The sequence below is a fragment of the Erpetoichthys calabaricus genome, chromosome 9 (assembly GCF_900747795.2).
Source record: "Erpetoichthys calabaricus chromosome 9, fErpCal1.3, whole genome shotgun sequence".
Lineage (NCBI taxonomy): Eukaryota > Metazoa > Chordata > Cladistia > Polypteriformes > Polypteridae > Erpetoichthys > Erpetoichthys calabaricus.
Window position 1 is genome coordinate 187752979 of NC_041402.2, and position 27685 is coordinate 187780663.

The 27685-nt window shown below is 43.1% G+C and overlaps 2 protein-coding genes across 4 annotated transcripts in view; one reads left to right on the forward strand and one right to left on the reverse strand.

Moving 5' to 3' along the window:
- adamts13 (ADAM metallopeptidase with thrombospondin type 1 motif, 13) overlaps positions 1 to 27685 on the forward strand; it is a 570965-nt gene that overhangs the window by 74541 nt on the left and 468739 nt on the right. The window lies entirely within an intron of this gene.
- Positions 765 to 27685, reverse strand: part of crata (carnitine O-acetyltransferase a) — a 72567-nt gene continuing 45646 nt past the window's right edge. For all 3 annotated transcript variants that reach the window (XM_028808647.2, XM_028808649.2, XM_028808650.2), the window contains 7 exons: positions 26885 to 26985; positions 22068 to 22187; positions 20986 to 21108; positions 17760 to 17895; positions 17490 to 17552; positions 11556 to 11693; positions 765 to 5487 (listed from right to left, as the gene is read on the reverse strand). In XM_028808647.2, coding sequence (XP_028664480.1) covers positions 5272 to 5487; positions 11556 to 11693; positions 17490 to 17552; positions 17760 to 17895; positions 20986 to 21108; positions 22068 to 22187; positions 26885 to 26985 — 897 coding nt within the window. In that variant the 3' untranslated portion in view covers positions 765 to 5271. The remainder of the gene's footprint in view (positions 5488 to 11555; positions 11694 to 17489; positions 17553 to 17759; positions 17896 to 20985; positions 21109 to 22067; positions 22188 to 26884; positions 26986 to 27685) is intronic.

Sequence of the window (27685 nt, forward strand, 5' to 3'; positions counted from 1 at the left end):
CACATGCACTTACACGTCGTATAAACATAAAACACACGCGCGCACACACACACTACATGAATAAGTATTACATACATGCAGGCACTCATGATTCATGCAGACGTGTCCGTGCTCAACAACCCTGTCCTCCATAGGTGGGTTAGGACACACACACACACCCTTACACACAAATCTAGCCTTATTTTATACCGCACACACACACATGCACAGCTCTCACACACAGACATACATACAGTATTATTGGGGTTAGGGAAGTCAGTGCCAGCACCCCCTCTTGTTCCGGAGTGGTATCTCTTGAAGGTGGTCCCCAGGTGCACACGTGTGACACGTGGCTACTCCGTGTCTTTGGCATAGCGCCACTCACAGCCTGCACCAGCACTTGACACGCCCAGCCAGGGTGAAAACTGAAAAGTTGAAGCCATTTGGGGTCACGCTGAGGCTCGAAATCCCGATTGACTTGCCAGCAAAGGTTTGAAAGTGGAGTCCATTTTTCTGTGTTGGTATTGCACCCTCAGTTTGGGCACCAAAAGCTGGTATAGGAGAGGTTATCTCAAGGGGGTCAAAGAGGTCATAGTGCACACCCATTCATTTTCAAGTTCCAGAGAGGAACGCTCTGTAAAGATCCAATCCACTTATTTGTATCTCGACTGTGCTGCCATCATAACTGAGAACTGCCCACCATGATAATGACTGTTAAGTGGGGCTTGGTGCCCCGACATGATTTAACATTCAAAGAATGAGAACAAATAAAGCAATAGCAGACATGACATCAGGCCCCCTTTTATTCAGTGATCTGCACAGTGTCCATGATTTCAGTGAGGCACTCGGTAGAAGCTGACAAAGACACACTTGAAACAAAAACCACCACAAAAGAACAAGAGCAGCAGAGCCATTGATCTCACGTGTAGCAGGAACTGCATGAGGAACATACAAGTCTGCTGTCCTGCATTTAGGAGAGGACCACCTGACATCCGGAGCTCCTGTTACGGCTGCGGCGTGTCGGTGTGGACAGACGCCAATAATAGATCAGCTCAGAATCATCAGTGATCTCCATCAACATTTAACACTCTGATCCTTCGGTGCATCAGCACTGCCATTCTGAACCTCCTGCTGCCAACCTCAGATTAACCACACACCTACACCAGCATCTGTAATTAATATGGAGACCTTTGTGTCAAAGTGGAGGTCAAGCTTCAGCTACTGGGATGCTTACCAAAGCCAAACACTGGAATGGATCAACACCACCATTGTGCTGAGATGACATACAGTAAAAGGGAATGGCTGAGAGGGCCGGGCACCGCCGCTTCCTCTGTAAATGTTACAGAACACAACCGAGGCCTTGATATGCTAAAGCCTGTTTCAGCTCTAGTCAAAATAATCACCAAAAATACAAAAAAATTAACAAATTGAATATTATGTCTAATCAGTAAGCAGTTTTCAAAATTCTGCTCAAAAATTATAAATATATATATATCTATTGGGGAATGAAAGGAGGAGGGGCTAGATACTGGGCAGGACCACATCCTGGGAACCATGATGAGGAGATGGGGCTGGACAGTAGGAGGTGTGACTGTGGGCATGGCCAGACATTAGGAGGTGGAGCTAAGAACAGGGCAGTATGACAGAGATGGTGCTTGAGAGTGGGAGGAGTGACTGTGGGCAGGGCCAGACATTAGGAGATGGAGCTAAGAATAGGGCAACATGACAGAGGTGGTGCTTAATAGTGGGAGGAGTGACTGTGGGCAGAGCCACACACTTGGTGGTGACAGGGGGTGGAGCTAAGAACAGTGCAGTATGACAGAGATGGTTCTTGATAGTGGGAGGAGTGACTGTGGGCAGGGCCAGACATTAGGAGGTGGAGCTAAGAATAGGGCACTATGATAGAGACGGTGCTTGATAGTGGGAGGAGTGACTATGGGCAGGGCCACACACTTGGTAGTGACAGGGGGTGGAGCTAAGAACAGTGCAGTATGACAGACAGAGATGGTGCTGGATAGTGGGAGGGCTGGCTTCAGGCAGTGCCAAATACTGAAAGGGGTAACAGGGCAGAGCGAAGAACAGGGTAGCAAGACAGGTGGGGTTCCAGACACTAGAAGAGGTGACAGGAGTTATACAAGGGTAGTGTGGCAGTGGTGGGCTGATACAAGAAGAGGTGGCCTAAAGCAGTGGTCTTGATACTAGCTACTATGATAGGGATGGGGCTAAATAAGAGGGCAAGAGGTGGAGATTTAAAATCTGTAGGGGTGATGGTGGGCAAGGCAAGCTGCTGGACAACAAGAGGTGGAGCTAAGAACAGGACAGTATGACAGAGGTGAGGCTGGATATTCAGAGGTGGGTCTGGATAGTGCAAGTTGTCACCGTGGACATGGCCAAATACTGAGAAGGATGACATGAGACTGAAGTAAGTAAAGGGTAACGTGGCAGTGTTGGGTTGGCATCAAAAGGAGTGGTGTGAGGCAGGGCTTAAACTTATTAAGTATGATAAGGTGGGACTGGATAAGTGGTCAGAAGTAGGTGGAGCTAAACATAAGGAAGTATGGCATGAGGTGGGACTTGATAATGGTGGGGGCTGTATGAAGTGCTAGATAAGTGCTACCTGCTATGATGTGGCAAGGGCAGATAAACTGGCATTAGAAGATGGAGATGGAACACAAGGGGGTGTGATGGTGGGTGGGCCTACACAGCGGGATGGATGACTGTGGATAGGCATAGATACTGGCAAGCGTGACCATAAGCTGGAGTAGATACTGGGATGGATTACATTGTTGTCATTTTTAGTTAAGAAGCACTGGGCACAGTTTTGGGTGCATCATTGTTGACCCTTGAGCTACTAAATACAAGTAATATGACAAACAAGAGATCATTTAGTCCATTTTTCACTGGTTTGTTTAGCTAATAGCTCAGTTGTCCCAACATCTTTTCCAGATTCTTCTTAAAGGTTCTCAAGGTTTCTGCTTCAACTCCATGTCTTGGCAGTTTGTTCCAGAGTCCCACAACTGTTTGCATAAAGAAGTGCTAGTAGATAGGACTGGGGGTCTAGATAGTGGGAGGTGTGACCATGGGAGGGCTGGGTACGGGTTGAGAGAAGGCGAGGCCATGTTGATTAGCATGTGTAGTTATGAATTTGACTGTACTCTGTACATGTGACAAAACTGATCCTACAGATAAAGGGCAGTGTGGCAGAGTATCATCTTTCAGTCAGCGTGTCTCCCCTGGCTGGGGTTCAAAGTGACATTTCTTGTTGTTTTTTCTCTATTTTATTCAATTTATTTGTATTAATATTTATTTCATTTATTATGCACATCCTTCTAATTGTTTGTTGGAAAAGGGAAAGGGCTTTAGTTATGTCCCTTATGCTTTACGGGTGGTCCCACAAGTTGCAGAGCCACCTGCCCATCACCGCCACCTTATTTAAGGGAGGGCCTTGCCATGATTCCTCGCGGTTCATTGAACACGCTAGGTGTGCAGAGTTATTGTGACTTTGCTGTGCTTTGTTTTGCTTTTCAGTTTTCTAGTATTTTGAAGCCCTGCTCTGTTTTTGACTTTTGGATTTTGTATTGGGACTGTATGGATTGATATTTTTTTAACCTCTGCTCTGCTTTTGACCTCGATATTTGGATTCTGCACTGGGACTTTGTTTACTGTATTATATTTGTCTTTTCAGGCTTCTCCTTGTGCTCTTTGGAGCTTTGGTGCTTGCAGAGCCTTGGTGAAAATAAACCTTTTTATTTTATCAAGATTCGTCTTGGCCCTTTTTGGTTCTAGTAGGGGTATTTTGATGGTGTTTCCCCCCTCTAGTGGGCAACATTGGAGGTGTTTTGGCATCTGTGGTTTCAGAACACAGAGGCAGGGCTGGATACCTTGAATGATGATGGGTGGGGCTAGATAATGAGGCAGCAGGAGGTGTGGCTAAATGCAACAATGAGGGTGGGACTAGTTAGTGGGAGGGATGTCTGTAAGCAGGGCTAGATGTAGGGAGATATGATTGGGTGGGACTTCATAGTGGTAGGTGTAACCATTGGAAGGGATGAAAAAGCTGGCTTAAGTAAAGAGCAGCATGGTGGAGGCTAGAATGGATATTAGGGGGTATGATAGGCTTGGGGCTAAATGATGAGGCAGCAGAGACTAGAGGGTGGGAAGAGAGGGAGGGCAGGATAGGATACTAGGGAGGGACGGATTTGATACTTGGGTGTATGGCAAAAGTTGGGGACAGATGCAAGGTATGACAGAAAGCAGGGAGAGATATGGGGAGGTGTGATAGGAGGTGGGGTTTAGACTCTGTGGGATGGGATGTGTCAAGGGAAGGGGCAACATTATGGTAGTATTAAGACACAGGGAGGTGCAAAGGGGCTACAGGGCTGACAAGAAGTAGGGCTAAGAAGACAGCAAAAATCAAAGTCCTCAGCTTTGTTTTATGAGAAAAGAAGCAACAAGGCTCTTGGAAATTTACGTTAGTTAAGAGGCAGACTGTGGAGCCTTGCCCACTTCTGTCTGTTCAGTCATCATTAACAAACAAGGCAAAATGGCACGACGATGGAGCAAAGCCATAACCAGCACTACTAATGGGACTTCCGAGCTGCAGCAGTAGTAGCAGTTGTGGTATTGTCACGTGTGCAGAGTACATTAAACACGGATTCCTGTGCGCTTCTAGATTTCTGTTTTGGTGAAGAAAGCAAAATGTAGAGAGCGTTACATTTTCCCCTCCCTCATTCTTCACTTTACATTACAGGAGGGTCTCAGAGTTGATGCTTACAGTCCCTAGGCCTCTGATTGGCTACTTTTTTTTTTTGACCTCTTGTCCCAAACTAGGTATATGTATGTACCGTAAAATTGCAAATTTTCAAAAGTTAGTGTGTAGCACTCTTAAATTGTAGTGCAAAGTGCTTGATATGCATTTAGTCTGGGGGGCTCCAGTGCTCAGAGGCCACACTCTTGGACAGACATTACTGATTGAGTGAACTAAACTGTGTGGTACGGGGGCAAGCGTGATAGTCTACCCCACCAGGCACGTTAGGCTTAAACCAAGAGTGGGTCTTCAAAAAGTGCTTTTCCATCTGGTGACTAACATGATTGTAAACCTGACGGTGGCCATAGTGAATTCAACACTACACTCCACCTGCTAAGTTATGGAGAGCAATCATTCCAAAAGCATGCTCCTTCCAATTTTTCCGATAATGTTAAAGGTGATGGTGTCCATGATGGCACAGATAGATTGCTGCTCTTTATGACTGCCACCACCCCCCCCCCCTCCCAATCCCAGCCATACTCCCCTTACAGCTTGGACTTGGGCAGCTGAATTATCACATCCCGCATGTCCAGCAAGGCCTCCTCCAGCAGATGTGAGAGATGTGCTGCGTTGGTTTCTGCACAGCTGTTAAAAGCCGAGATGGCAAAGTTGATGTGCTCGTCCATTGGGTTGTAGCAGACGCCATAACCATCGGGCACCACCGGGCCGAAGCACATCACACAGTCTGTCTTGGCAGGGACCTAAAGAGGGGAAAAAAAAAGACTGTTCAAATTTTTTTAGCGTCTTGCATTCAAGCCTCAAGGTGTTTATTCTAAAGGGTACACCTTCTGACTCCTGCAGTCAGGATTGTGGGTATCGGACTCTCAGTAGCCATTGATTGCCTTTTGCTATCATGTTTCGGCATTTTACTTTTTTGTTGTCATGATCTTTGGTTTTGATTAATTTCTGAACGTTTACTGTTTTATTATGGGTTGTTTTATCATAAATTACTCTTTTTTGTTTTGCGCCTCCCCCACCATAACTTTTCATGTATAGTGGAGGACTGAAAGCTTTAGATTCGTCAAAAATTTCAATCTCTGGTTTTCTGCGGATCTTGACATTTCAGGCTCCTCCAATACCAAAAACACTGATATCTCGATGATGGGGGTGTGTCTGTGTGTATCAGTGTATCGCAGTTTCTTGAGGACGGTCTGGGAGCTAAAATGGTTGGATGGAAAAATACCAAACTCAAAGCTTAAGCCCGTTATGAGATGATGATGAACTGATTAGTTTTTGAGCCAAATCGTGCAAGAGAAAGAGGCGCGCTAGAGCAGTGATTCTTAACCTTAATTCTTAACACTTAAAGAATCTGATGAAAGCTAAGGACCCCCTTCTTCAGAAATATTCACATAAACACAACTTTGCATGCAATGAATATCATGTACTTTATTTATCGAAATTTGATTGTCTCATACATATATACAGTGGGTATAGTACTAGGGTGTTGTACCGTGTTAGCCATTATGAATGTAGAGAAAAGCCAAGCAAAATGACACCTTTTATTGGCTAACTAAAAAGATTACAATATGAAAGCTTTTGAGGCAACTCAGGCCCATTCTTCAGGCAAAAGAATCCCCCCCTTCGAAATGTTCCCATTTTTTTTTTTGTTTTACAGCCTTAAACGAAAACACACTAACCAATATTTTTTCCAGCTTTACTTACTCAATGCAATCTATAACATCCAAGTGAAAGATATCACAGCTAAAGTTCAGAAAAATTATAAAAAATCAAAAACAAGACATACTGAGATTAATAAAGGACCCCCCTCCTAAACTCAATCAGGTGTAAGTGCCCACCATTTCCATTGTGGTTACTGGCTTCCTTCCACCTCAATTGTAATGAGTGGGATTAGTGAAGTTGTTCCCGGAGCATTCATTCCCTTGCTTGGTACTGCAACTGACAGCAAACAACTGACTATGGGTGGCAGGCCACTTTCAAAAGATCTCAGGGGTAGAGTTGTGGACAGACATAAGGCAGGAGATGGAGACAAAAAAAAATCTCAATGGCTTTATCAATCTCAAGGGGCACAGTAAAGTCCATAATAAAGAAGTGGCAAGTGTTTGGTACTACTAGGACCCTCCCTGGATCCGGCCGTCCCTCCAAACTGGATGGAAGAGCAAGGAGGAAACTGGTAATAGAGGCTACCAAGAGGCCAATGACCCCTTTGAAGGATTTACAGGATTTTATGACAAAGAGTGGTCATTGTGTGGATGTGACAACAATTTCACAAGCGCTCCACAATTGTGGCTTGTTTGGGAGAGTCGCAAGGAGAAAGCCACTTCTCAAGAAAGGCCACATTAAGGCTCGTTTGAGCTTTGCCAGAATGCACCTTGAAGATTCTGATGCCAAGTGGAAAAAGGTCTTATGGTCAGATGAGACCAAAATCGAACTATTTGACCTCAATACCAAATGGTACACCAATGCAGCTCACCATCCACAAACTCCATACCTACAGTAAAGCATGGAGGTGGCAGCATCCTGTTGTGGGGGGCCTGGGGCTCTCATTAGGATAGGGAAAAATGGATGGGGCAAAACACCATCAAATTCTTGAGGAAAACCTGCTACCCTCTGCCAGAAAGTTGAGGATGGGCAGCATGTTCAACACGACAAAGACCTGAAAGCACACAGTAAAATTGACCACACAGAGGCTGAAGGAGAGAAAAGTGAATGTCCTTGTGTGGCCCAGTCAGAGCCCAGACCTAAATCCCATTGAAAATCTGTGGATAGATCTGAAGATAGCAGACCACCAACGCTCACCATCCAATTTGACAGAACTTGAACAGTTAAACTGTAAAGAAGAGAGGGCAAATATTACTCAATCTAGGTGTGCAAAGCTGATACGACTCAAGGCTGTCATTAAAGCAAAAGGTGGTTCAACAAAATTACATTGACATGGTGGTGGGGGGGGGGGGGGGGGGGGGGTAATCCTTTATTAATTTCAGTATGTCTTGTCTTTGTTTTTTTTATCATTTTTCTGAACTGTTGCTGTGATATCTTTCATTTGGATGTTAAAGGTTACATTGAGTAGGTAAAGCTGGGAAGAAATATTTTTTGTGTGTGTTTTCATTAAAGGCTATAAAGCAAAAAAAAAAAAAAGGGAATACTTCGAAGGGGGGGATTCTTTTCTATACCCACTGTATATGAAATACACAAAGTATTATTAAACTTTAAAATAAACAATCTAAAAAAACATTCCTTTTTATGCAAAAATGGCCACTCATTATAATTATGAAATACAATCATCTTATGCAAAATAAAACAAATCTACCACTACTACGTTTTCTACTACCATTACTACTACTATTACTACATCTACTCTAAATCAACAGTACCAGCTGTATAGTGAATATGTTAATTTTTATCTGACCCTCACGGACCCCCTGAAACCCATCCATGGACCCCCTAAGGGTCCACAGACCTCAGGTTAAGAACCACTAATCTAGAGGAACCCTCGAATACCATAATTCTGCAATTAATGATAAATTCTTCTTGTTAATTGCTATCGTAATGACCTATTTTATGATCGCAAAGATCAGTATCAGAGCATTAAATAATTACTGAAACGTGGAGTGTTTTGTCATTTTAAAGTTTTGCTGATTTTTTTGCAGGTGCAGCCATCTTGTTTATGGCTGTCACGCGGATTGCCATCACGCAGACTGCGTTACGTTGCCCGTATCTTCACAATCCTTGTACTGTTAATGAAGATGACATCCATTAACATTGTCCAGGTTCTTGGGACTGAAAAACAAACAAATCTCATTTTATGACAAACAGTTTTTGCTTTTGAGACAAAACTCAATTTTTATCCTTTTAGTTGCTGCCTCAATTTTTCTTCCTCTGTTTAGCATAAAAATCTCTTAATATAAGGTATATAGTTTGATTTTGTTGGATCGTAGATTTCACACTTTCCACCTTCTCCCATTTCTGAACCTTTTTGAAACTTTTGTTATTTGAAAGCTAGGGGTTAGTTTTGGGTCTGTACAGGCCAGAAGCCTGCCTTTCGATTTTCAAACATCATCCCCTTGCTCAAATGTTATTGCCTCACTGTCTAGCTCATCGGCTGCTGAGGGTGAGGCCAATCCAGCAGACCCATGTTCTATTTCAACAAGATGGTAAGGGATTATATGAAAAGGACCAGAGACATAGTCAAAATAGCAATCCATGCTCGAGTAGCAAAAAGATCCTTAATGACTAGATTTGAGTGATTTTTCAAACTCGCTGTCTTCTTGAATTCTTATCACACATGTCTCCAATCGTTCAATCAGTCATTCAGTCAATTTAAATGGAGAAAAGTCGTCACTCTGCAGTTTGGTGTCATTGTGTGTCCCACACTGAACACTGACCAGAGAAAGCAAAGGAGTGAGTTGTCTGAGGAGATCACAAAGAAAATGACAGATCAACATGTTAAAGGCAAAGGTTAGAAGACCATCTCCAAGCAGTTTGATATTCCAGTGACAACAGTAGCAAAGTCCACGGGACTGTAGCCCACCTCCGTGGACACGGCCACAAGAGGAAAACGGACCTCAGAATTTACAGATGGATAGTGAGGACAGTAGACAAAAAGTCAAGGACAACTTCCAAATAGATACAAGCTGAACTCCAAGGTCGAGGTCCATCAGTGTGTGACGATGCGGGTTCAGCTCCATGCTCCCATCGGCTGTTAGGGAGCCCTTGAACCTAACACCGTCAGTAATGTCACCGATGAGCTAGACAGTGAGGCAATAACATTTGAGCAAGGGGATGATGTATAAATGTGCAAACAGTGCTTTTATTAAAACAGTCAAAACAGTGTCCAAATCAAGTGCTGTGCAATTCAGAGTCTTCATTAAATAAATAATACATAAAACAAAACATGGAGGTTAAAATCAATAGAAAAACTCTTCTATAAACCACGAGGTAAAATGTCACAGGAAGCAATATGTTAAAACCAAAAAGCCCGGTGTCTTCTGTTACCATGGCGACTCCCCTGCTACACCCATCTGGGCTGCTCTACAGGAGAGTTGCCTACCTTCAGGAACAGCTGCCTATCAATCAGGTCCGGTAGCCCTCCGATCCTTGGCTACGTCAGGCTCCCAACCGGACCGAGACTTTGGTCAATTCCCCAGCGGTCAAGGCACTCAACGCTGAGGCTAAACCAGTCCAAAGCCTCCTCGACTCCCGCTCCTAGCAACGGCCAAGTCGATTCCTCCACTGGTCACTCCAGCTCCTAAAATCGCTCAGCTAGAGCAACCGCTTTCTCAGCCCCACTGAGTGTCGGCCAAACATCTGATTGCACCATTCATCACTTTTTGAGTGACAGTGTGCTCAACTGAAGCAGACCCAGGAGGACTTCGCTGATGAAAGAAAAACATAAAATGCATATTGACAAGCCACAATGCTTCTGGGAGACAGTCCTTTGGACCAATGAGATACAACTGGAACTTTTTGGCAAGTCACATTAGCATCTTTAAGCTCTTTTGAGGAATCTCAACCTTAACTCTTAAACTGGAACTCATATGACTGCACTTCAAAGCCACACAAGCCCTACATACTCTACTCCTGCTGGTGTAACAGCACAGTCAGACACGTATGTTACGGTTCCCTTTAATGCAGGCAAGACTGGCATCAAAACGAAACCAAACTGGTCATCCCAGGTGTTTCGTAGGTTTTTCCAGCATCCATAAATGAGCAATAGAGATGCGCGTTTCATGTCACACAGCACTCATCTCTTTAAAATGTCTAGGAACGCTCAGCTTCTGTAATCAGATTAACAGTTAAAATTCCACTCTTAACTGAGAGGAGACACGATGGTCAACACCTGTATTCGTACTTCTGGCTTTAAGCTCTTTTGGGAAATCTCAGCCATTAACTCTTAAACTGGACCACATATGGCTGCACTCCAAAGACACACAAGCCCTACATACTCTACTCCTGCTGGTGCAACAACACAGCCAGACACGAGCTCAATGTCCACAGACAAAAAAAATGTAACTTACAAAGAAAAAAACACAATAGCTACTGTGAAATATGGAGCTGTGCAGGGAACAACGAAATCTCAAGACCATGAAGACATTGTGGAGTGAAACGTCGTGCCCTTTGTCAGACAGGTCTGTCTCAGTCGCAGGTTATGGACCCTCCAAAAGGATAATGAGCCAAAAAGCCCCCAAGAATGGCTAAGAACAAAACATTGGACTATTTTAAAGTGGCCGACTGATTTGAATCCCATCGAACATCTAAGGAAAGAACTGAAATGTGCAGTCCGGAGAAGACCCCTTCAAACCTGACATCGCTGGAGCAGTCTGTTTAGGATGAGTGGGCTGAAGGACCTGTGCACAGGTATGGGAGTCTCATGGACAGCTCCAGGAATCACTTGTATGCAGTAATTGCAAACTCTGAAGGTTGTGCAACCAAATATTAGGTTAAAGGTCCCATCATTTTTATCCATTCCATTTTCATTTGTGTTATTATTTGAAAGATTCTGTTGAATTGAAACTCTAAAGGAAAGTCTGATATTTGTTAACTACAGAATAAACAATGATGGGTGCCAATGACTTGTCAGTTTTTTAACTGTGTGTTCTTCTTTTTTCATGGAGGGGTACAAACAAATCTGTCCATGTCTATATAAATAAAATGTCTATGGACTGCAGGAAAGGAATAAAAAAATCATTAAATATCAGAGATGATGACAGCTCAGACCTAAAATATGGGCAGATGTAGCCTTTTGTGTGAGTGTTTGGAAAACTGGCAGGATTTCACAACACACAAGATGGGAGAGCTAAGAGTCTTTTACCTGGCTTGTAGAAAGGTTAAAGTGCATGGCGACGGCGAAGGATGTGTCCATGAATATCTCAGGTATGCTGGTTAGGTCCTCAATAGCCTGCATTTTTAGGCCCAGGAGGTGTCGGTCTATTGCTTGCCCATTAATTGCCTGGCAAATGAAGTAAAAAAAGAGATACATGAGCCCAAGAGCTTAAAACAAACGAGTGAATTCATAGCTTAAAATTCCAGAACTTGTTGGACCACCCATAGAAAGCACGAGTTCACTCTTAAATTTGAATTTCTGCCTCTTTAAGATGTGCAGTTTGTCTGTTTTTTAAGGAATCAGGCAGTGTGATGTGTTGGCTAAGGCTCTGCACGTCATACTCTGAAGTTGTGGGTTCATACACTGTGTGACCCTGAGCAAGTCTCTTCACCTGCCTGCGCTCCACTTGGAAAAACAAAAAGAAAATGGAACCAATTGTATCTCCGATGTTGGATAAAGCATCAGTTAAACAGTAAGTAGTAATAACCAGTAGGGCTTCCTGTATCAAATACAATTGCAGTGTTTCCAATCCAAGTCTGTCTTACAACACACCTTGTGACGGGAACACCCTGAATGCTCAGTGCTGGAAAGGTAAGAACTTCAATACAAAACGTGACATGGTCTTGAGAAGAGGGCATGGCAGTGGCACAGCAGTTCATGTTTTTACCATACAGCTCAACAGGCTTGGCTTTGAATTCCAACCTGGGCCAACAGACTGTGTGGAGTTTGCACCTTCTCCCAGTGTCCTTGCACATGTGAGCGCTGAAGTCGGAAAACGATGAGAAAAACACCAATTTAAAATTAAAAGCAATTTATTTATTATTTATTCTTGGTGAGAGATGGTGAGACTGCCCCCCCCACCCAGCTCAGCTAACTGATTTGAGTTTTGGGCAGACTGGCAAAAGAAAGAACTGTTCACCCTTTTATCACCTAGCTTGTTCATTAGCCAAAGAGAGAACAGAAAAAACACAACAGTTCAATTTGAGGTCATCCATAAATATTAGGGGACATCTTAATTTATGACATAGGAGTACAGAAAAACAAATCAATACCAGGCGCCTACATTATCTAAAGAATGTGCCCGTCTCAGTACAAACCCATTTTAAGCAGTTTTCTTAAAGTTCATTGCATTAGTTATAAAGAGATTACATTCTTTTAATTTTAATATCTTCACTAGATTATATTTGTTTGATTAGATTAATAATCCTTATTTATTAATTCATAAGTGACTTGTTTTCTTATAATATTAAACAAGAGTAAAGAAAGATCACATTGATTTATAATATCACAGGGTGTTCTGTTAATATCAAGAGGTTAGCACTTTCACATAGAAAAATTAAATCAGTCTCATATTCTGTACATAAACATAATTTCTTTCCTACTTAAATGCAGATAAAATCATATAGTTCTCTGCAGCATGATTAATACAAAATTCAGTCATTGGTATTTTGTGAGTTAAATACTTATAATCATCTGCGGTGGGCTGGCTCTCTGCCCGGGGTCTGCTTCCTGCCTTGTGCCCCGTGTTGGCTGAGATTGGCTCCAGAAGACCCCCGCAACCCTGCAGTTAGGATACAGCAGGTTGGACAATGGATGGATAGATGGATACTTGTAAACATTACAGTTAATAATGTTTTTTCTGCGTTCTCACACATCCCAAGAGTGCGTTGGGTTGTTTGGATACTCCAAACTGACACCATGGAGGTCAGTACCTGTGTGCGAGTCAGTGGGCTTTGCAATGATGCAGTAATCTAGTCCAAGGGTTTGTATTGTTGCTGGGATCACTTGGACACTTAACTAGTCTTGAACCAATTCTAAAGGGGATGGATTTCCTCAAACATTTCAAACGATTGCTGTCCCCCCTGCCCCTTAATTTAAATATTTCAATATTTATCTCTCTATTATAAAAGGAAATCCTGGGACGAGACTTTCTCGGAGATAATTTCAACTTCCGCAAGAGATAATGTCAGGTCCCGCGAGATGAGACTTTTTGCCAAGAGATTTTGACAAGTCCTGCCCTGCTCGCAGACATTAACAACCACGGCCACAGTCCTCTCACCTCTCATTCATGTGAATGCTATCGTCAGACACAGTTAATCTCCTTTTCTAATGCTGAGACACTTGTCCATGCTTTTATCTTATACCGCATCGATTACTGCAACTCCCTACTGGCAGGCATCTCTTCTAATCTTATATCACAGCTCCAGTTGATTCAACACTGCTGCCAGAGTCCTTACATGAACCAACAACAGCGAGCACATCTCACCCATCCTGCTGCATCTTCACTGGCTTCTGGTGTCTTACAGGACTGAATATAAAATTCTATTATTAACCTACAGAGCTTTAAATGGCCTCACAGCAGACTACATCAGTGACCTGCTCCATCATTCTGCTCCTGTTCGCCTACTAAGGTCCTCTGATTCTGGCCATCTTGCACTAACCTGCATTCTGTGGGTGACAGGGCTTTCAGCTGTATAGCGCCCTCCCGAAATGAATGAGATCAGCCGAGTTACAGTTAATAATGTTTTTTCTGCGTTCTCACACATCCCAAGAGTGCGTTGGGTTGTTTGGATACTCCAAACTGACACCATGGAAGTCAGTACCTGTGTGCGAGTCAGTGGGCTTTGCAATGATGCAGTAATCTAGTCCAAGGGTTTGTATTGCTGCTGGGATCACTTGGACACTCAACTAGTCTTGAACCAATTCTAAAGGGGATGGATTTCCTCAAACATTTCAAATGATTGCTGTCCCCCCTGACCCTTAATTTAAATATTTCAATATTTATCTCTCTATTATAAAAGGAAATCCTGGGACGAGACTTTCTCGGAGATAATTTCAACTTCCGCAAGAGATAATGTCAGGTCCCGCGAGACGAGACTTTTTGCCAAGAGATTTTGACAAGTCCTGCCCTGCTCGCAGACATTAACAACCACAGCCACAGTCCTCTCACCTCTCATTCATGTGAATGCTATCGTCAGACACAGTTCCTGCGCTCTCAGCTCCAAGCGGAGTCGAAAATAAAAGACAGAGTAGAAAACAAAGTAGAACGTTGTAAAGAGGTTAAAAAATGTTGGTGTGATACACATGCAGAGCAGGTTACAGATTATGAAAGTACTAAAATTCGAAAGTCTTAAAAAACTGATAGAAAAGATCGCATTAGCGCTAACAAATAGAAATTATTACTTGGTGAAATAACGGAACAACGAAATGAGATCGAAATATATGGACATAGGTGATATGACAGAAGTATGTAGTTATTGTTCGGCTTTAAACTTTAAGTCGGAGACTTGTAGATCATCTAATTCGTGTTGCCATCAGGGAAAAGTAGTGTTTCTTCCCAATGAAGAGGTGTATCCACGAGAATTAAAAGAGTTGTTGTTTGGTGAAAGTGAAATCCACATACGCGAGTGGCAGAGATGTGAAGTGGCTGGCACAGGCCGGGGGGTTGGCGAGCGAAGCCCTCTAGTATTTTTAAATATTTGCTACAGTCAATGCCATCCCAAGTACATGGATATTGCTCAGTTCTTCACAACTGGAGCTTGCCCTGGATCACAAAGTGGAAGGGTTGGTGAAGAATGAACCTTTGACCTTACTTATATACAATATTGCACCTTTCTATAGTTAACACCATCCCTAGGCACTTTACAAACAGAGATGGAAGTGGATATAAAAAGTCTACACTCGCCTTTTAAAACAAGAGGCTTTAAAAAATTGAAACCCAGATAAATCATCTTGAAATGGCATTCACTGTGGAAAGGCATAATATAAAAATAAAGTTTTTTATACTTTGTACTTGGAGTTTAGCGAGCGAGAGAGAGAGAGTGAGGTTGGGACCATGCACTGATAGTGGGTTGCTGCACCCACCACACAAGAAGCCACCTGGATCGGGACCCAAGTGCAGAGGGTGACATCTCAGCACCACACTAGAACAGTGTGAGGTTTATTTTTTACAGTGGTTGGAGTGCCCATCCTGCCACCAAACCCCAAGTTTTCCCTGCAAGTTGGAGGACCTGCTTGCAGGGCTGGATGCAGATTGATGTCCTACTCGGGATGAAGCAATTGCAGGTTAAAGGCCTTGCTCAATGGCCCAATGGAGTAAAGTTACTTCTGGCACTTACAGGATTTGAGATCCCAAGCCTCAGAGGCACCACTCCACCCGTTGGAGCTTAGGCAGGTTGAATAACATGTTCAGGGTCACATCATGAGGGTTAGGGTTAGAACTTGGTGTTCTTTTTTTGATTCCTGCCTTTCTTATTCCACCCACATGAACTTTCTTACTTCCACCTCCGTCACATATTCCATGTTCCCTCAATAATCTCCTTTTCTAATGCTGAGACACTTGTCCATGCTTTTATCTTATACCGCATCGATTACTGCAACTCCCTACTGGTAGGCATCTCTTCTAATCTTATATCACAGCTCCAGTTGATTCAACACTGCTGCCAGAGTCCTTACATGAACCAACAACAGCGAGCACATCTCACCCATCCTGCTGCATCTTCACTGGCTTCTGGTGTCTTACAGGACTGAATATAAAATTCTATTATTAACCTACAGAGCTTTAAATGGCCTCATAGCAGACTACATCAGTGACCTGCTCCATCATTCTGCTCCTGTTCGCCTACTAAGGTCCTCTGATTCTGGCCATCTTGCACTAACCTGCATTCTGTGGGTGACAGGGCTTTCAGCTGTATAGCGCCCTCCCGAAATGAATGAGATCAGCCGACTCCATTCATTCTTTTAAAAAGCAACTTCAAACTCATCTGTTCAGGAAGGCGTCAAACTTAACCTGACATTCTGCCCCTCCTTTCAGTTTGCCTCTCAGTCCAGATACTCAGCATAATTTCTGTGTGTGTGCTATATCACAAATGACGTGATTTGTTCAGGCTTTTCTTCAAGTATTGATTTTAGTATTTACTTTGGTTTATTGTCTTTTATTCTGTTTAATGTTTTGGATATCCTATTGCAGAAAATATTTGCACCTATTGTTACATATACCCTGCTGTTCTTTCTGAGTCTCTGTGAAGCACCTTCAGCATGGGAAAGGTGTTATATAAAAAAATGTATTATTATTATTATTAAGGACTTAACTGTAGAGCATGCACCTTGAGGTACCAAAATGGTGCCCCTCAATGTCAATAACGTGGATGTAACAGAATGGTACACAACTTGGACATAAACTTGTGTTGGTGGTAGTTGTGTTTGGGGTTTGGTGTGCAAATGTGCCCCCTACAGGTCACATTGTGTAAGTAATGATTAAGAAGGATTGTGGTGGTTATGGGATGTGCTAATGCAGTGGTTCTCAAACTGTGGGGCAGGCCCCCCTAGGGGGGGCGTGAAGATGTGGAAAAAAAGAAAACAAGAATTGAAAATATGATAAATACATCGATTGAAACCAAAACAAATTAACTTAAACTACATTCTGATACTAGAAAAACAAATATAGAGTTAGATAAATGTTGATAAAAGTTAAGTAGGTATAATAAAATATGCATCTACGATATACCATTAATTAAAAAAGAACAAATTGGTATTAGTGGGCTCCTTTCAAAAAAACATTAGGGGGGCGCGATTAAAACTGTTATGAAAACTCGGGTCGCAAATACTTGAAGGTTGAGAAACGCTGTGCTAATGGATGACATTCTCCATGAAGGGCGATACATAAATAATAATTAAACTTTGTCCAATCACTATCACCACTACGGAGTGGCGGCTCGGAGGCTAGGGATCTGCACTGGTAATCAGAAGGTTGTTGGTTCAAATCCCGTAAAATACCAAAAGGCACTCTGCTCTGTTGGGCCCTTGAGCAGGGCCCTTAACCTACAATTGCTAATCTCTTTGAGTAGTGAGAAAAGCGCTATATAAATGCAAAGAATTATCATTATTATTGTTATAACAGCAATCAGAGACTGGTTACCATACCATATTGGTGTAAGCTCGATGTGCCACAATGGCCTTCTGAAGGAGGTCCACTTTCTGTTGGTTCTGCATGGAGACATAAAACAAGAAGTGAGAAATACGGACAAAAACTGAAAATACAGAGTAGCCCCACTGTCCACTCAACTCTACATTATTTCAAGTGCCTGCTAACTACTACTGTACGTCCACATCTCACAAATGGCTGCTGTCCACCAGACACTGGTTAATCCACCCACCGGGCACCTGACAACAGATCAAGCAAGGTAGGCATACCGACTTGGAGGGGTCATCCATGGCCTGCACAAAGTGCTGTGAGTCAATGGAGGCTGAGCGAATGGTGTCCGTACGCCCGAGGCGGTACATGCGCAGGGAAGCACTCTCGTAGGTTGAGCAGCAGCGGTTGTAGTTCCTGCCAGGAAAAGAAATGAGAGCATCTATGAAGAAGACCTTATGGGACCCATTCATCCAGAAATGAAGGTGTTACCACCTTTCGACTCGTTCAGTGGAATAAGTGGCTCATGCCAAACTAACGACACCGCCTTCATTTTATGTAGGAATTTCTGCAGCCAAACTTTACTTGTCCTGCCCTGTAGTACAAGGGTGTTGTACCGTGTTAGCCATTATGAATGTACACCTTTTATTGGCTAAATAAAAAGATTACAATATGCAAGCTTTCGAGGCAACTCGGGCAAGAAAAGGTGTGATTTTGCTTGGCTTTTCTCTTGTCCTGCCCTAAAAGGGTTAGTCACTTTTAGGTCAGCAGATCTCCTGACTTAGAAGTTCTGTCAATCATTTGCAGACCATTCTTTTTACCAAGGGGTAGGGATTGTGTCTGCTGTTTATGTTAATCCGGATGCAAACTCCTTTATCCTAAAACAAATAAACAGCAGCAGGCTTATCCTGATGGCTTGCATATCATTGCTGGTGACTTTCATCAAGTACGGTTAAAGACTGTACTTCCTTATTTCACCCAGTACGTGAAGTGCTCCACCAGAGGGGAAAATACACTTGATCATGTGTATACATCCATCCATTTTCCAACCCGCTGAATCCGAACACAGGGTCACGGGGGTCTGCTGGAGCCAATCCCAGCCAACACAGGGCACAAGGCAGGGAACCAATCCTGGGCAGGGTGCCAACCCACCGCAGTGATCATGTGTATTCAAACATAAAACATGTTTATAAACCCACCCCCGTACATACCCCCACTTAGGTCAGTCAGATCATCTTTCATTGCTCCTCATTCCAGCATACATACCCCTCAGGGGAAGGACAAAACCAGCTATAAAGATCATAAATACTTGGCCTGAGCCTGCTCTCTCTCTCAGCTCAGCTACAGGACTGTTTTGTACAGACAGAGTGGGATGTGTTTGAACAACAAGACTTGGGAGGAATACACAGAAACTGTTCTATTCTAAATCAAGAGCTGTGCTGATAATGTCACCGTCACAAAGAGGATCTGGGATATTCCAAATCAGAAACCCTGGATGACAAAAGAAGTACAGACACTCCTTTAAAAATGCAACACCGTCTTCAGGTCAGGTGACAGGGTGGTATACAATACAGACAGAGCTGACCTGAGGAGAGGAATTAATGAAGCCAAAGGGGCCTATAAGAGGAAAACACAAGAGCACCTCATCGAGGACAACCCATGGCGGAAGTGGCAAGCAATTCAACACATGGCAGCAACCACAGGTCTGTTAGCTCAAATGCCTCGCTGGCAGAGGAAACTACACAATTTATTTGCCAGGTTTGAGGTGAGGAAGTTCATCATGACCACACTGACAACTCCAACCCCCAGCACCCACACACTCACTATGCAAGAACATGGGGTGAACCGAGTGCTCAGGACAGTTAACCCAAGGAAGGCCACTGGTCCTGATGGGAGTATATGGGAAGATACTCAAAGCATGTGCTGGCCAGGTTACCAGGGTCTTCACGAAGATTTTTAATCTTTCTCTGGCATCAACCACTACTCCACCCTTCCTAAAATCGTCAGTCATCATCCCTGTCTCTAAAACAATAACCACCAAGAGCTTAAAAGATTATAGACTAGTTGCTTTGAAAGCACATTAAATCCTTCCTCCCATCCACTTTCGACCAGCATCAGTTTGCTTACAGATCAAACACATCCACAGAAGACGCCATTGCTACCACACTATATACTGTGCTGAGCCATGTAATTCAAAGAGGGAGCTATGTAAGGCTGCTCTTTGTAGACTACAGTTCGGCATTTAATACAATAATCCCTGACATACTGGTAAGCAAGCTGACAGACTTTGGCCTTCCCTCCTCCAACTGCTCCTGGATAAAGGACTTTTTGACAAACCTCATCTTTCCTCTTCCCTTCCGCTCAGCATACGATCTCCACAAGGCTGTGTGCTGAGCCCACTACTTTACTCTTTGTACACATATGACTGCATCCCAATCCATCCCACAAATACCACTGTAACGGGGCTCATATCAGAAGGAGATGAAGAGGCCTACAGAGACGAGGTCCAGAGACTGACAGAATGGTGTTCAGTGAATAACGTAACACTGAGCACCACAAAAACCAAGGAACTCATTCTGGACTTCAGAAAGTACACCATAGAACCTGTTCCTCTCTACATCAACGGAGGCCATGTGGAGAGGGTGCACACCTTCAAAATTCCTAGGAACTCACATTTCAGAGAACCTTTCCTGGTCTGAGAACAGCACAGCAATGGTCAAAAAACAACAACAGAGACTGCACTCAAAGGGCTCAAGAAAAACAAAATGGAGCAAAAATTATTGGTGGCTTTTTATTGTTCAACCATCCAGAGCATCCTGACATACTCTATGACAGATTGGTACACCGGGTGCACGGAAACAGACAAGAAGGCTCTCCAGAGAGACATTAACTCAGAACAAAAAAATCACAGGCTGCTGTCTGCCCTCCCTGTAGGACATTGACTGCTTTCGCTAGGTCACCAGAGCCACAAACATCAGTGAGGACCCTTCATACCCTGCTCACCACCTGTTTGAAGTGTTACCCTCTGGATGGCGTTACAGATCTTTGAAAGCACGGGCCAACAGATTTAGAAATAGTTTCTATCAAATGGCCATAAATACATTGATCAACCCCACAATTTGCTTTAAGCAAATAAAGGAAGGTTAATCAATTTTTGTTTCAGCGCTGGAAAATAAACTCATACATGCTGCTGCTGCCCTCGTGCAGCTACTCCCCAGTGAAATGGTATGACTTATTATTTACTGTACCACTACTGGTTTCATCTTTGATCTCATTCCTTTTAAGTATATATTTTACATAGAATATGCTGTTATCTATAAACTGGGCTAAAGTGCAATATCCTTTAGTGCAATAAATTTTTTATGATGTTCTTCTTGTGTGTATTATGTGTTGCAGTTTTTTATAGAAGTTTGTTCTTTTGTACTCAGCTGGAGTGGCTCTCGTAATTTTGCTATCATTTTTTACAATGAAAATAAAAGCTTTTCAATCTATTTCATTTCTGTTTACCTGTAATAAGCCAGCTGCAGGGCAACTTGGATGAAGGCATCTGGGCTCATCCTCTGAGACTTGGGGAAGTTTTTTCCAAAATGCGAGAACACAGTCACCTTTACGTCCAGATCGTGAACCATTCTGTGGAAATCAGTAGTTTATGACAATAAGAGGTATATATACATATCAGCACACATGCCACTCTGTGCCAAAAAGAGGAAAAAGGCTCAGAGTTTTGGACAGGGAGTGGTCATATTCCTGCCATGAATGGAGAGTACTTGAAGATGCTCTCTAGGGTGTACTGTGAGCAACTCACAACTCAAGTAGCCAAAGTAAGTGTCCAGGAATTACCAAAATAAAAAGTAACATTCTCAAAATCACTTAATCTAAGGTTCACGGGAGCCAGGACCTAATCCAGCAGCATTATGCAGGATCAGCCCTGGGCAGGATTTCAGTCCATCGTAGGGTCAACTCAATCACTCAACCACACTCACAATGCAGCCAGTTTAGAGATACCAATTAACTTGACCTACACTTCTTTGGGGACGTGGAAGGAAATCCTACAAAGGCAGAAGGAGAACATGCAAATTACACACAGGATCTGCCCTGGTATCTGGAAGGATGGTGGTTCAAATCCCATTACTGCCAGAAGGGATCTGTTTCCGCTGGGCCCTTAATCTGAAAATTGTTCCAGGGATGCTGTACAATGGCTGACCCTGTGGTCTGACCCCCAAAGTTCATGCAAAAAGACAATTTCCCCTTGAGGATTAATAAAGTATATCAAATCAAAATATCAAAAAATACATACAAATACTGTATATTTTTTTGAAACCTACTTGATTCAAATCATAGTTGTGGGGGGCTGGACTGGGGGGTTAGTGAATGCGTGTAGGGTATGCACACCTTCACTCACCCATGAGCTATATTAGAGACACCAAACAAGCTAACCCTTTCTGGATGTGTGAGGAAAATCAGAATGTTCAGAAGAAGCACACAGCTGATTCATTCATTTTAAATGAAGCCCCCCCCCCCACACACACTCCAACACACACACCCTCATCACCCACACCACCCCTCCATGCTGAGTTTCAGGTCCTTACATGTTGAGGTTCTGCTTGGCTTTCTCAATGTCCTTCTTGATCTCTGGTGTGATATTGAAACGTAGCTTTTTTGGCATTGGCAGCGGGATCATGGGAGATCTCACAGTCTCAGCACTCCTCCTAAATACAAAAAGAGCAACAGAGGGTCTGCTTATTTGAGGGAAGAGGGGCACAATATGGCTTGTAATACATCACTGGGTACAGCTAAACAAAAGATAAAACATATTTTATCCCACTACAACACTATCACCACCGCTTCCTTCCTTGGCTGGCAAAGAGAGACGTTAGCAATTTCACCAAGGTGGCATGAAGCTAACAAGGTCCATAATTAACAATGAGAAAGCCAATTAACTTGGCTTTTACAATTCAGACAGAAGTGTTGTTTGGATCAGTTCTGTTTCATGTATTTGCTATACATCACAATTGCAATAAAAAATGTATGATACTTTGCCGACTTAATTAAGAAAAATGAAAAAGAGCAGCACAAGCCCACAAAATGTACAACTTACAGTATTCACTTCCTTGGCGTTAACCCCGACCACGACTCGGAATTCTATGCAAGTACAGTTAAGCCCAAGTCAGATGCAGGGTCACATGTAATGATCTGCTTTACATTTTTAAGCCTGATTAACGGTCAGGACAGTATTCTGCTGCCACCTAGTGGATGAAATAACATCATGCTACAAAAAATCATGAAATTTCCTATGCACTTTATTTATCTAAGGTGACTCATTAATATTCATAAGTGGGTGGAGCCTCCAACTAGAAACACAATGGCAAATGAAAGGACATTAAGGTGATTTTAGAACAAACTGAAACTGAACCATTGCTCAAATAGAGATATAGATATGACAGTGTGAATTTGAACTGACTTCAGAATTCTCAATTGTCTTTTCGCATGACCTCAGCAATCAAACAATAAAGATATACAAAGCGAGCCAACACGACAAGCTACAATACAATACAATTTATTTTTGTATAGCCCAAAATCACACAAGGAGTGCTGCAATGGGCTTTAACAGACCCTGCCTTTTGACAGCCCCCCAGCCTTGACTCTCTAAGAAGACAAGGAAAAAGTCACAAAAAAAACCTTTTAGGAACAAAATGGGAGAAACCTCGGGAAAGGCAGTTCAAACAGCAGGTAGGTTGGACGTGCAGTGGGTGTCAAAAAGAAGGGGGTCAATACAATACCCACAACAGAAGAGAGCAAATCCTCAATACAGTATAAAAATAAAAATATTACAAGTACAGAGCAGAAGTTAACAATAGATGATATCACATAATATGATTTGGATTTGCACCTGTGTGTCTATAAGGTGAAAGTCTTGAGAAATATCTATCTGTTTTGGCCCCCAGAAAATTAGGAAACCAACAGTTTTGAAAGAGCCTGGTGAGGTAGAATATAACCACTAGTGTCAATCAGCAAAACTAGCACAAATGTTTGTTTATAGCAGCGAATGTGCTGTGATCGCTGGTGACGTTATCCGCTGAAGAATCTTCTGGAAATTCGCTGTATTGGGACAAATATTTTTTTCCCAGTGCCCTATCAGACAGGAGCGGTATCAGAGATGTAGTAGCCATGTCACACATGCGTACTGTAAAAGCGCCATGTGATCTGCTTTTAAAAAATACATTAAAAAAAATTGCAGTACCTTAGCTGACCGTAATGAAAATGTTTATAGAGTATCGCCACCAGATATATAACACTGATCCCTATGAGCGGACAATGCAGCGCTGTAGGGCTAATATGAATGCATAATTAGCCACGTGCTGCGCTACCAATCAAAACAAGCCTTAAAGGAGCCCAGCCCTCCCCAAGTCAGAATGAGACCTTGTGAAATAATGATTAGTAACAAAAGGATTTATTATTATTTACAGCATACTTCTATCTTCTTGATGGAGGACAAAAGTGCAAAGAAAGCATTGGCACTGATAAGACAAAATTAAAAAAAGATGTTCTAGCTGCAGTCAGAGCTCCAATATCAAACAAGCCAAAGATCAGAACTCTGTGAGTGCAATGATACATACACTCACTTTATTAGGTACACATATTTGACTGCTCGTTAACGCAAATATCTAATTAGCCAATCACATGGCATCAACTCAATGCATTTCAGCATGTAGACATTATCACGACGATCTGGTGAAGTTCAAACTGAGCGTCAGAATTGGGAAGAAAGGTGACTGAAGTGGCTTTGAACGTGGCATGATTGTTGGTGCTAGACAGGCTGGTCTGAGTATTTCAGAAACTGCTGATTTGCTGGGATTCTCATGCACAACCATCTCTAAGGTTTACACAGAATGGTCCAAAAAAGGGAAAATATCCAGTTGACCTCTGCCTGGGTGGTTGCCAACCGGGATCCCAAGTTGTTTCGTCATGTGGTGGGTGCGGCAATGCGTTGTACCAGAGCATGCTCTCCAACTTGACCTGACCTGAGCAGCAATCCTCTGGGTGAAAATTCCTTGTTGATGCCAGAGCTCACAGGAGAATGGCCAGACTGGTTTCAGCTGATAGAAAGGCAACAGGAACTCAAATAAGCACTCGTTATAACTGAGGTGTGCAGAAGAGCATCTCTGAATACACAACATGTTGGACCTTGAAGCAGGTGGGCTACAGCAGCAGGAGACCACACCGGGTGTCACTCCTGTCAACTAAGAACAGGCAACTGAGGCTCAGCGATATTGGACAACAGAAGATTTGAAAAACGTTGCCTGGTCTGTTGACTCTTGATTGCTGCTGTGACATTTGGATGATGGGCTCAGAATTTTGCGTCAACAACATGAAAGCATGGATCCATCCTGCCTTCTGTCAACAGTTCAGGCTGCTGGGGGTGTAATGGTGTGGTTGATATTTTCTTGACACACTTTGGGCCCATAGTACCAACTGAGCATCGTTTAAATGCCACAGCCTACCTGAGTATTCTTGCCGTCCATGCCCAGCCCTTTATGACCACAGTCTACCCATCTTCTGATAGCTATTTCCAGCAGGATAACACGCTATGTCACAAAGCTCATAACATCTCAAACTGGTTTCTTGAACGTAGAGCGGAAGATTCACATCTGGAATGTGCAGCTGACAAATCTACAGCAACTGTGTGATGCTATCATGTCAATAAGGACCAAAATACCCAAGGAATGATTCCAGCATCTTGTTGAATCTACGACATGAAGAATTACGGCAGTTCTGAAGGCACAAAGGGGTCCAACCTCGTACTAGCAAAGTCGTTGGCCAATGATTTTTTTTTTTGCTTATTGCTAGTTTGTGACCATTTGTTGTATTTTGTTTGTCATTTTTGTTCTATCTGCATCTTTTGTTGTTTGAGGTGTGGTGACACAGTGGGTAGCACTGCTGACTTACAGCTCAGGTCACATTTTTGTCACAATAATCGGCCTAGTAATCAGCTTAGTTATAGTTGACAGATGTGTCTCTAGTCCTCATGGACACTTAAAAGACCACGGTACCATTAAAATCCATTCAAAGCTAGTTCAGTTCCTCGTTCCCCAATGCCTTTATTGCATTTTGCGGAGTTCAGCAAAGTTCCCGAACATTTAGGTGTTTTCTCCAAACTTACACCATAGTGAACTCTGTGGGGTTTGCTTATCACTGATGGGCACCAACAAGCCATGGAACTGAATAACTGGTTTCACTAATGCAAAAGTTGGCTTCTAATTAAGAAAATGGGTGGATTTTGAGATCCCCATCTTAGCTGGTCACATGTTGGGTCGCTTTGCATCTCCTTTTTTCTTAGGTCCAAGTTAATAAAAAAAGAAAAAATTAAGAAGGCTGACTACTAATGAGCAAGTCAAATAAACTTAACTAAAAGCAGTCTGTTCAATTAGCAGAAGCAACTGGTTACTAATGAAGGAAGTGGTTGAAACAAAAACCTGCAGCCACTGTGGCCCTCCAGGTTCTGAGTTTGACACCCCTGCTATAAACCTATACAGGTGGAATGAGGCAAAAAGGATACCACTAAGGGGTAGCAGTTCATTTATAGTATGCATAGTGTTTGACTATTGGCATGGGACCATCTTTAAGCCTCCCATCCTTACAGGACATTTGAATAAGGAAAGCAAAATGACATTTTAAAGGGATTACTGGCAGGGGATGCAGGGCTTTTACTGTGACCCTCATGTGCCCACACAGTCAGTTAGTCAGTCATCGTCCAACCCGCTATATCCTAACACAGTGTCACGGGGGTATGCTGGAGCCAATCCCAGCCAACACGGGGCACAAGGCAGGAACAAACCCCAGGCAGGGTGCCAGCCCACCACAGGGCACACACACACACACAGCAAGCACACACTAGTGTCAATTTATGATTGCCAATGCACCTCATCTGCATGTCTTTGGACTATAGGAGGAAACTGGAGCACCTGGAGGAAACCCACACAGACACAGGGAGAACATGCAAAACTCCACGCAGGGAGGACCCGGGAAGCGAACCGAGGTCTCCTTACTGTGCTGCCCTATGCCCACACAATGATAACATATAATATGCCCCAACCATCAGTTCAACAGTTGGAAGATTGCTATAACAGAGCAAAGACTATGGCCACCTAGTGCGGCAGCATAAAAGCTAACTAAGCAGATAAAGGCAGGATTTTGCATAATTACTTCATTTTTTAAACTCCATTTCTTCATCCCTCCTGCCTAATCTAAGGATTTAAAAATTGGATTTTACTAATTGTATTTTTCCTTTGGATTAGTTTGAACCAGTTAACAGTGTGTGCCCAGTTCCGCTGCCTATTCTCCAACTTTATCATGATAATCTCATCCACCATCACTAACAGCAGCCAGTCACTTTCTATACACTTACATGAACTCCACCACATGGTCCACCAAGGCAACAATAGGGGGGCCCTCAGCAGGGGCATGCTCGTAGATGACCCCACAGGAGCCGTCTTCACCAATGATAAACTATACCGGAGAGAAAACACCTCATTAGTTAGGGTCAAACCCCCCCCCCCCCCCCCAAAAAAGGTTTAACACATCCCTCATGGTGCATAGATGCCCACTCACCACTCCTTTGGTTTGAAATGATGCCCAGTCACTACTTTCCTAGGTTGATATTAATATCCCTTCTCTATTCTTTGGTGGTGGGTGGATGCCCAAGCTCTGGATTTCAAATTGATGTATACCTTCTAGCCTTGGGGTTTGATCTATTGCCCACCTCTCTACACCAATGGCTTGAAATGTTGCTTAATCTCTACCTCTGAAATTGTGATGAATGTTTACTCTCTTCCCCAAAGGTTTGATCCGATGGATGCTCTTTAACCCTGGGAACTTATTTAATAGCCACTCTGAACTCTTGGTGGTGGGTAGAGGCCCTTTATTCACCCTTGGGGTCTAAACCAATGCACTCCTTCTACCCCAAGGTTTTGAGTTGATGCATACTGTACTCCTGAGAACTTAGTTGATGGTGGTTAGATGCCAAACTCTACCCTTAGTGTTTAAAATGATGACCGCTCTCTACCTTTGTGATTTAAAGTAATGCCCACATTCCACCTTTAGCAGTAGCTGGATGGCCAGGCTCTAGCCCTGAGATTTGGGCTGATGACCATTTACTAGTCCAAGGTTTGAGTTGATGCCCAGTCTCTAGCCCTGACATTTGGGATGA